Raw genomic sequence first — 10,828 nt, 5'->3', positions numbered from 1 at the left:
TCTCTCGCACTATTGCAGGTCAAAGCTACTGGGTGTTTGATGCAGAGAGACAGATCACAGGGCCAGACTCTGTGCAGAGCCTTGGCCTGTCAGTCTCCCACATCCAGGCAGCTCTGCGCTGGGGCCAGGACAACAACTACAACACCTACTTATTCAAGTCAGGCAGCTACTGGAGGTTTAGCCCCAAGGAGAACCGTGTCGACTCTATCTACCCTCGCAACATGCAGGACTGGCGCGGCATCCCCAGTGATGTCGACGCAGCCTTCAAGGACCAATATGGTAATATGAGTGAATCACCTAATCACCTCAATTTGGGAGTGAGTCCGACATTGAAAAGTTAGATCATAGGATAATTATTTAATTGTATTGATGAATAGATTTTTTCCCCCATTGACAGGCTATGCCCACTTTATCAGAGGGAGGCAGTACTGGAAGTTTGATCCTGTGGAGATGAATTCACTACAGGGGTATCCTCGCTATTTTCACATGGACTTCTTTGGTTGCAGAAATGTATGAGTATCATTAGGTGATAATGCTCTCAAGATCAAATTCAAGTCCAAGTCAAGTCCAACCATGCTCTTGTCCTTATGGTCCTTTCAAATACAACATTATAATCTTGTGCATTTTGGGGAACAAGACCATTTTGCGTAACAAGACCAGAGACAAATTATTTAGGTGAAGACTTTATTACTTCACTTGAGTGATTTCCACAAAATGTTTGCTATTCCTCAAATATGTTTTTGTTTACTCATTATCTTAACACTGAATGGACTAGATCCTTTTTTCTTCTCAGGAAAACACAAATTCAAATGTTTCCTCAGAGTTTGGACTTCATGTGCAGCTATATAGTTGTATTTATTTGTTGCTGGGTTGGGTTTTACTCTCTGGTGCTATCTAGAACCTTAAAGGGTTCTTCGGCTGTCGAAGAGACCCTAGGAGAACCCTTTGAAGGACCCTTGTTGGTTCCAGGTAGAACCCTTTTGGTTCCAAGTAGAACCATTTTGGATTCAATGTAGAACCCTTTGCAAGAGTGTACGGTCAGAAGAGGCGTTGGTAAAGACCGTGGGCTGAGAAGACAGTTTCATCTGCAGGAGGTTAGTAACTCTATCGTGTTGTCTAATTTACTCAAGAGATGTTGCAGTTTGTTTTCTTCTTAAAGGGAAATATGTTTAAGGCACTGCAATTTTTCTATGAAGTCTTTTTTTTCTTTTTACTAATTAAGGTGCTAAATCTGGAAATCACTGACAATCAGGGACACTTTTTGTCCTCTAAAGTTATGAACACTTACTCACAGTCTTACTTGTAACACGGTCACATTTATGTTCATTCTACGATAGCTGTACTTCATTCATTAATGGTCCATCCATGGTGCTCTCAGTCAGTCCAAAGGGATGGAATGTTCCATCCTTGGTGCTGCATGATGTGAATCTAAGCCATGATGATAACTTACTTTTTGGAAGGGCCATTCATTGCATTTTGTAAGTGCAGGGCACTGATATGTTTGTTCTTCTTAGCCAGGATGCAGCCTGAGATCCTCTGGTAGGGCACTATTGACCATTCCAAAATCTGGTGTAGGTTGAAAACGAAAGGAGAGGGCCCCTAGCCTTTGAAATGGTCTGCCAGAGGAGACCAGGCTGCAGATTCAGTGGCTCTTTTTAAATCCCTGCTGAAGACACACTTTTATAAAGATGCTTTTAAAGTACGATTTAAATGATTTTAATTAGCTATTCTTTCTTTGTTTCTTTGTTAGTACTTTTATTTTATGATGTGAAGCACTTTGTTACCTGTATTGAAAAGCGCTGTACAAATAAAGTTATTATTAGTATTAGTATTATTATATCTGCTTTACTGTAAAATATGTATTTGTGATATTTTTGTCATTGTTTGACAGCCAATAGCCGCAGCCTGGCAGATCTCTTCTAAAGGTTTGGGTGTTGACTATAGAGCTCAGAATAATTTCAAGACATAATTGTCCTTTAATTAAAATAGCCATCATCTGTTCTGATTACATATCTTTATGTTTTAACATGTTTTTCTACTCAAATGCCACATTTACTATGCAAATACACAAATATTAATCATGTACTGTGTTTTGGTACAAATAAAATATTTAAGCTGTCCATTTTTGTGAATCAGATAAATAAATAGATGGATAGATATCTAGTCTGATTGGCTAATATAAGTAGGGGCGTGCCATATTATAATGTGGCTTTCGTGTTGCTCTGTTAAAGGTGCATCGCTGTTGCACCCGGACCTAATGGATCAACAAATGTATTAAGCGTCATAGGCAAAAACGAGTTTATTCTGACCATGGCTCACAGCTTCACTCAAGAATATTTCCAGATTCCTTCCGTTACCAGAGCGTACACTACAGCTTGCGTTTTGACTACAGCAGCGGTGGTAAGCGACTGACGAGTGGCATCTATTTTTCAGCAGGCTTGCAGTAAACAGCTCGCCGACTGTGCACTGGTTGTTTTGGCGTGTTTGGTTAGAGAAATAATATATACATACTCAAAGATGAGAGAACACATTTTCACTATACGTTATTTAAAGGTATACCATATTGAAACAGTATAACTGTTTCTGATGATTAATTCATACATTGAATGTATTATCTTTCTTTGGGGTTGTAGCAATTGGAGGTAATCACCCCATTTCAGCTTTATTTCAACCCAGACCTTATCATTAGAAGATACCAGGTAAGAGAGAACCTCTATTAATAAACACAATGTATACCTCATACTTAATCGGAAAGTAAACACAAATTACAACGTTATACGTTCGGTTTCCTTACCCTCTAAGCAGTCTACACTCTTAGAAAAAAAGGAGCAATCTAGAATTTAAAAGGGTTCTTCGGCTGTCCACATATGATAGCCCTTTTAGTTCCAGTTAGAATCTTTCTGGGGTCCATGTATAAATCCCTTTCCACAGAGGGTTCTACCTGGAACCAAAGGGGTTATCCTATGGAGACAGCCTAATAACCCTTTTGGGACCCCTTTTTCTAAGAGTGCATGGACAAGGTATGACAGCAATCTGTGTTTTGGATTAGTTTCCCTGTCATAACTTATCCATAGACTACTTACAGGATAAGGAAACCAATGTGAACTATCCATTTAATATTACTTGCGTTTTCCCTCTCTGTTTTGCAGATATGGCGGCTGATCACCAACTTCCTCTTTTTCGGATCACTTGGATTCAGTTTTTTGTTCAACATCATCTTTCTGTATCTTTTGTCTGGACATCTTAAAAGAAATACTATTCATCTAAAACTCCATTTAGTTTTTACAAAAGATGTTAGAAAGAAAAACACTTTGTCATCCTGAAGTCAAAACAAATGGAATGTTCCTAACTAAGTTGTGAACCCCTAGCTCCCTCTTACCCATGTCTATTGTTTTTGAGTTATTGCGGTTCATTTCCTTTACCAGACAAACAGCTATCGTTATTGTCGTATGCTGGAGGAAGGGTCTTTCCGAGGCCGCACTGCAGATTTCGTATATATGTTCCTGTTTGGGGGTGTCCTCATGACTGTATCCTTTACATTAGAACTGACACAATGTACCCAATGCACCGCGGTATTCAAGTAAAAAATGGCATCCAGCAGTTCCCTGTTCCATCACAGCTGTAGCCATACTGTGCATTCCTGAAGAATAATATATTGTAGTCTCCAGTTAATAACCTCCTTCTATTGTGTAATGTTCTAGGTCAAATTGTATTAGTATGTTTTTGTATTGTGATAGGCAGCAATACATTTTATGGGTTGCCATGTGTTTTCAGCAAAGAGAAATTACTATTCACCTGGTATAATCTCAGGTTGGCATATTAAAGGTGTAGCTAATGTTTCTACTGGTGTCTTTAACTTGAAGGTCTACACAGCTGTTTGGCCTCTTTGCCAACCTATTCTTCCTGGGCCAGGCATTCACCATCATGCTGGTGTATGTGTGGAGTAGAAGGAATCCTTACATACGCATGAACTTCTTCGGCCTTCTGAACTTCCAGGCACCGTTTCTGCCCTGGGTGCTCATGGGATTCTCATTGCTGCTTGGCAATTCCATTGTCGTTGACCTTCTAGGTACAGTATGTTATGTGTCTCACACATACCCTGAGATGGCAGTGCGGAACAATATGGGTTTCCCCCTACTTTAACCAAGCTGTCAGTCGTCTACAGTGTTTATCTCTTGTATCTACAGAGCATAGGCTCAAATGTGTCCAGACAAACAATAAGGATGTGTCCCCCTGGACATTGTGTTACAGTTCCTGTATGTTTAACAATGTCAGTAATTGCCAGGCCTATTTATTTTGTGAAGTCATGTCACTGTAAATGCTACTGGTTTGCTCCTCCACCTCAGGAATCGGAGTAGGACACATCTACTACTTTCTGGAAGATGTGTTTCCAAACCAGCCTGGAGGCAGGAAGCTGCTGATGACACCAGAACTTCTGTGAGTATCAATATCACTAGTGGTGTTGACTAGTGACTCTGCCCTTTTCTGAAGTTAAATTTGGGCTCTGGGCCCTCAAAGTATCCCTCAGTGTCTGATGATTCAAAGCAATGTCAGTTGATGTACATTGCATGCACACTTGTTGTTGCAGTCGAACCGTGTTTGACACCCAAGAGGAAGACCCCAGCTACTTCCCACTCCCTGAGGAGCAGGCTGGAGAGTTTTGGCAGGACCAAGGTGGAGACGGAGGGGAGCCCAATGACCAGGGGCAGTAGCATGGGGACCATCTAACCCCATATAAACCCAAGATATACTCCCAGCCCCACCGAAGAAACCAGGAGCCATCCAGCTGTGGATAGAGGGTTTACTCCTCAGAGGGATGTGGATGAAGAGCGCAGCAACGTACCATCTGTACAGTTCAGTGTGTCCACTGGGAGCCACCGTAGTGAGTTTGTTGCAGACTTCTTTCACCGAGTGTTATAACTAGAAATGTCAAATGCAATCAGAGGCCAATGAGCATTGCAACCTTTCCATCACCACATGCATTTCTGGCTGTGGTACTAATGGCACACAACCATTTGCCATTTCAAACAGAATCACACCTTTTAAATACAGGTGCAAACAAAATTCTTGCCTCGTCTTTGTTATTGACCTGCTGCTCGACTCATGCATAAATTTGCCGACTATCTGGAATCCTGTTACCGAGGGAACCTGCACCGTCTGCACTTTCCAACTATTGCCTTTGTGGGTGAAGCACTGCTGCCAAATAGAAATGGCTTAGCACACCACCAACAACTGGGTTGTGCCGGGTGTTGTAAGCATGAACAAAGCATGCAAAACAGCCCAACAACTATAATAAGGCAGCAAACTTATTTTTACTTCCTAAATTAGTTCAATAACCTTTCATTTGGTTGTATGGTCACTATAATATAATTTACAAAGACATAACACTTATCAAAAGCAATCAAGATCATTTCACTTTTATTTTTGTAAGAATTGTTCAAATGTACAAAAAGACAACAAATATAACATAACAGAATATATTGTCTGAGTTTTCCTGTGTTTTTTCACTCCTCTGTGGGTGGGTAGAAGAGTCAGTCGTCAAAGTGGGAACAGGTTCACCACACAGGGGAAGGGGAGGGAGCACATTGTAGGGGGTGTTTGTGGTGGAGCTTTGCTCAAATAAACACATGGAGGGGACGTAGGCTGTGTAGAGAGCTGAAGAGGAGGACCTGCTCTGGTAAACAGGCTGAAGCAATGCCTGTGTTAATGCTGTTAGCATAGCAAGTCCCAACACTCTCGTACTTCATCAAATGGCCTACTGTCGGTCTTGTTGAAGGAGCAAGACATTCCGCTTGCATCAACTACCATGTGTTTGCCAGTCGTCTCATGCGCCTGCAATGTAAATGTACACGGAGAGTCAATATCAGTAACGACACAAACACATTTTATTGAATGAACAGAAGCTAGGTGGATAGTTCCATTTACCAAACTTTGCATTTAGACAGGCAGCCCAAATCTGATCTTTTGCTCACTAATTGGTCAATGACAAGAAGCTGCCGCATGGGGAAAATTGTTCTCGTTTCAGCTTGTTCTTGATACCATGTCTTGTTTTGACTGGATGTCTATGCTAATATGGCTAAAATTAGCTAGCGAGCTAACCAACAACTGTAACGATGTATTTGAGAGACAAGTGCTCATTATTGAAAATATTAATTTACAAATATTGGAAACAAAATATAGTTTACATGTCAACAATCTAAGCCCACCCCGTCTGTTTTGCCATGGTTTTGTTGCTAAACAACCAAACCCGTCTATAGATCATGAAGTATATTTTTAGGACAGTAGTCCAACGCAGCACCACCCACCGAGTGTTTCTATCCTGGTCCCTGATCTTCTTCTCCATCTCTGCATCTGTCAGTGTCTCCAGCAGTGGGCACCACTGGTCAGCTTCACCTGTGTTCCGGATGGCTATCTCTACCGTGGGCAGCGGGTTCTCACTGCACGGAGACAAAGAGCCACAACAAATTACTTGCACCACCATGAGACACAGCCAAACAGGAAAATAGCATGTTGCTGAAAGGGATATTTTAGGATAGGAGCCCAACAGAAGTAGAGGTCAGTGTTCCTGTCTGGGGAGTTACTTTTCACCCAATTCATACATTGCTTCACAAACAGACTCTACAAAGTCAAGAACGTCTATTACATTTCACCCAAATACAAAAACTATTGGAGATCAGTCCTCTTACCAGCTCCACTTTGAGTATTTGCTTTACATACAGCACTCATTCAAGGGGTTTTCTTTATTTTTTACTATTTTCTACATTGTAAAATAAGTGAAGACATCAACTATGAAATAACACATATGGAGTCATGTAGTAACCCAAAAAAGTGTTAAAGATAGAATATATTTTGATATGTTTAAGATTCTTCAAAGTAGCCACCCTTTGCCTTGACAGCTTTGCACACTCTTGGCATTCTCTCAACCAGCTTCATGATGAATGCTTTTCCAACAATCTTGAAGGAGTGCCCACATATGCTGAGCACTTGTTGGCTGGTTTTCCTTCACTCTGCGGTCCAACTCATCCCAAATCATCTCAATTTGGTTGAGGTCGGGTGATAGTGGAGGCCAGGTCATCTGATGCAGCACTCCATCACTCTCCTTCTTGGTCAAATAGCCCTTACACAGCCTAGAGGTGTGTTTTGGGTCATTGTCCTGTTGAAAAACAAAATGATAGTCCCACTAAACCCAAACCAGATGGGATGGTGTTTGCTGCAGAATGCTATGATAGCCATGCTGGATAAGTGTGCCTTGAATTCTAAATAAATCACTGACAGTGTCACCAGCAAAGCACCCCCACACCTCCTCCATGCTTCACGGTGGGACCTACACATGCGGAGATCATCCGCTCACCTACTCTGCGTCTCACAAAGTCACGGTGGTTGGAACCAAAACTCTCAAATTTGGACTCATCAGACCAAAGGACAGATTTCCACCGATCTAATGTCCATTGCTCGTGTTTCTTGTCCCAAGCAAGTCTCTTCTTACTGATGTCCTTTAGTAGTGGTTTCTTTGCAGCAATTCGACCATGAAGGCCTGACTCACACCGTCTCCTCTGAACAGTTGATGTTCAGATGTGTCTGTTACTTGAACTCTGAAGCATTTATTTGGGCTTCAATCTGAGGTGCAGTTATTCTATTGAACATCTCCTCTGCAGCAAAGGTAACTCTGGGTCTTCCTCTCCTGTGGCAGTCCTCATGAGAGCCAGTTTCATCATAGTGCTTGATGGTTTTTGCGATTGCACTTGAAGAAACTTTCAAATGTCTTGAAATTTTCCGTATTGACTGACCTTCATGTCTTAATGATGGTCATTTCTCTTTGCTTATTTGAGTTGTTCTTGCCATAATATGGACTTGGTCTTTACCAAATAGGGCTATGTTCTGTATACCACCCCTACCTTGGGTGGCTACATTAAAGAACCTCAAATATAAAATATTTAGATTTATTTAGCACATTATTCCATGTTATTTCATAGTTTTAATGTCTTCACTATTATTCTACAATGTGGAAAATAGTAAAAATAAAGAAAAGTCCTTGAATGAGTAGGTGTGTTCAAACTTTTGACTGGTACTGTATGTTAGAGACCCGTTCCGTATAGACCCGGTTGGATCCAAACCCGGTCCGATCCCAGCGAGGGAAGCAGCATAAAAGCCCATTTTTAAGCTACTTCATCATCCGGAGCTGAGCAATTAGATACCTCCTAACTTATTTTGCCACACACGGAGGCTCTATGACTGTAGTGCCACTTTGATGACTTATGATTGGCGGACAAAACAAGCTACACGCCACTCGTGAAAAGCAAGAGCAACAACAAATATAATTCTCTCTTTCTTTACTGCAGCAGCTGCGTTCAGGTCTGTACGGGTCCTTAAGGGGAAACACGTTATGATTGTCACGGGTCTCAGGTATGTGTAATTATATCAGATTGGACCAAGACCTGTGAGAAAATGTAGAATTCGGGTCCCGGATCGGGTCTTGGGTGTGAAGACCAATCTGTATATATTACCTGAAAGCGTATGTCCTCTGGTGCCAACTAAGTTGTCCTCGGATGCTGTAAGCAATGGTGGTGACAAACTCTCCCCCTAGGCCCAGCTCCGAGCACAGTTTCAGGGCAAACTTCTCTGGGGAGTTCTCCCTTTCTGACATATCCCACTCAAACTGGTCCACGAGCGAGATGTTTCCAACGTGGATGTTTAGCTTATGGTAAAGATAAGAAATCATGTTTTAACTAATCAGTTGAAGGTCCATTGTGTGATTTCAGATAGAAATGCGAGTTATAGATCTGCCATTCTCATTGAAAGCAAGTCTGATACGCGGCATGACCTTTGTGTGATATTTCTATGATTCCCCTCCATAAGTTTTATTAGCTTCTTTATACTTAATTTTTTTTTTTTTACATCGGGTTTAAACAGATAAATACAATATTTTTGGTTATTCAAAATATATTTCACAGCAGTTTAGATGGTACAATGATTTTCTACACTATACATTTATTGTGTCAAACTAAAATCAGGTGAACGTTTGAATATTTTTGAAACCAGGAAATGGTGGTGCTATTTCTACAAATTGCACCTTTTAATTATCAGACAGTCTAAGTTCTGTAACGCTGGTCTCACCACATTGTTGCACACACAGTAAGTTAACATAACAATCTTGGTTGTACCTTGACGATGACCCTCTGGTCAGTCTGTTCATCCAGGATGCTGTCTGTGGGATAGGACTCTATCTGCTGGCGGATGGCTGAGGCGATGGCCGGGACAAAGGCCAAGGGGTTCAGGTCCAGGTCGTCACACAGGATCTCCGCAAACATTTCAGGAGTCATGAGCTTCTCTGAGGAACAACAGCATGTATGACATGAGAACTTGAACTAGGACTGAGAAGAAAAGGTGGTTGGGCAGAAGATGACAAGAATGTTGTCATGTTTAAATAATTTTGTTCTAGAAAACTGACAGCGCTACAATGCAATCCTACCGTTCATATTCCAGGTGAAAGCATCCCTAAGCTTCTGCCCCTCTATCTCCATGTCCAGTCGGATTGGAACCAGAACCTCAGACTGGGTGGCATTCTCATGGATCACTGCAGGATCATGGTCATCAAAACTGAGCATGGGAGAGAGAACAGTACACATTTGAAAAATAGTTTCAAACAGTTTTGTTTACATTATGATTGACTATGATAGGCCTTTACATCAGAGTTCATCTGTTCTGACAGCGGTTTAGGTTTTAATCAGGCTCACCAGAGCGGGAAGGTCCTCTTCTTGTCTCGCCCTAAGCGGCTGCGGTTGATAGTGGTGGAGCAGGGGACAGCATCCAGGTGATGAGAGCTGTTGGGTAGCGTGGGGACCCACTGACTATTCCGCTTACCCTTCTGCTCTCTGTTTTCAAGACCAGACACAGTGACACATGAAGACAATATATAACAAGATTTATTGACTACAATACCTAGACCATCAAGGACCAGGCAAAACATTTATGAGAGAATGCTGATGACAATACCTGAGGTAAGCGGGGGGCTCTGTGCTGATGGAGATAGCTTTGTACTTCTCATCGTTTCCTTCGAAGATCTCCTCTACCTCTGATGCCTTCAGAAGGGTCACACTGGTAGCTAAGGTTGTGTAACCATGATCTGATAGAAGTGAAAAAAATGTTTAACAATTAACCACATTACAAGAGTATGCCTTCGTTATCCCATGTTATCGTTTCATGGTAATTAACTAACTAGCTAAGTTACTAACCGTGTGATGATTCCACTATTTTCTTCCGCTCCTCCACTGATGCCAGTTTCCTCCATAGTGATGGGTATCTCTTATACAAGGAACCTCTGAACATACGCAGGTAATTTCCTACCTAAAATCAAAAACGGCAAATTGAGAAAACGTAAGGGCTTACTAGCTATAGCTAACTTACGAGGGTAGCATCTGTTACTGTTATCGACAAGCTAGCTACTGTTAGCTGCTATCTCTCGCCTCGGCTAGTTGCTAATGTTCCCTCCGGTAATTATCAAGCAAACGCACCAAAACGTCGTAACTAACGTTGGTTATACTATAGCTAAATTACACTAAATGACTCATCTTAAAATATACTATAACCAAAGAAAATACTAACCTCTGACCCAATCATATAATAATCCCCATCTTCTTCAAGCTGAAATTTGACAGGTTTTTGTCCAAATGTCTTACTAAGCGCCATATTGGAAATGTAACAACAAAGATCAGCGCGGATGAGCATGCGCATTGTGTAAAAAACTAACTGGCGCTGTGAAATGACGTCAGTATAATGGCTTCCTTATCTAACTTCCTTTGCTCGTCTCCTTTCCTTCGTGGCCAGTCTG

General features: G+C 41.5%; 3 protein-coding genes across 3 annotated transcripts in view; 2 read left to right on the top strand and 1 right to left on the bottom strand.

Annotated features, from left to right (window-relative positions):
* Nucleotides 1-2,120, top strand: part of LOC115111470 (stromelysin-3-like) — a 17,052-nt gene extending 14,932 nt beyond the window's left edge. The window contains exons 7-8 of the mRNA XM_065011506.1: nt 19-279; nt 398-2,120. Of these exons, the coding sequence (XP_064867578.1) occupies nt 19-279; nt 398-516 (380 nt within the window). The 3' untranslated portion in view covers nt 517-2,120. The remainder of the gene's footprint in view (nt 1-18; nt 280-397) is intronic.
* An 86-nt stretch (nt 2,121-2,206) lies between these two features.
* Nucleotides 2,207-5,480, top strand: derl3 (derlin 3). Its single transcript, XM_029637553.2, has 7 exons — nt 2,207-2,400; nt 2,634-2,699; nt 3,150-3,223; nt 3,434-3,527; nt 3,874-4,069; nt 4,347-4,437; nt 4,589-5,480. Exons 1-7 carry the CDS (start codon nt 2,311-2,313, stop codon nt 4,710-4,712), a joined length of 735 nt encoding a protein of 244 aa, XP_029493413.1. The 5' UTR covers nt 2,207-2,310; the 3' UTR covers nt 4,713-5,480.
* LOC115111472 (SWI/SNF-related matrix-associated actin-dependent regulator of chromatin subfamily B member 1) lies at nt 5,402-10,751 on the bottom strand. Its single transcript, XM_029637551.2, has 9 exons — nt 10,603-10,751; nt 10,233-10,344; nt 9,994-10,123; nt 9,735-9,872; nt 9,470-9,597; nt 9,162-9,328; nt 8,505-8,695; nt 6,306-6,437; nt 5,402-5,832 (listed from the first exon to the last, which is right to left on the bottom strand). The coding sequence occupies exons 1-9, from the start codon at nt 10,729-10,731 to the stop codon at nt 5,802-5,804; spliced, it is 1,158 nt and encodes a 385-aa protein (XP_029493411.2). The 5' UTR covers nt 10,732-10,751; the 3' UTR covers nt 5,402-5,801.
* Between the last annotated feature and the right edge of the window lie 77 nt (nt 10,752-10,828).

This window comes from Oncorhynchus nerka, linkage group LG27 (assembly GCF_034236695.1).
Source record: "Oncorhynchus nerka isolate Pitt River linkage group LG27, Oner_Uvic_2.0, whole genome shotgun sequence".
Classification (NCBI taxonomy): domain Eukaryota; kingdom Metazoa; phylum Chordata; class Actinopteri; order Salmoniformes; family Salmonidae; genus Oncorhynchus; species Oncorhynchus nerka.
This window is presented reverse-complemented; position numbering and strand designations above follow the sequence as displayed.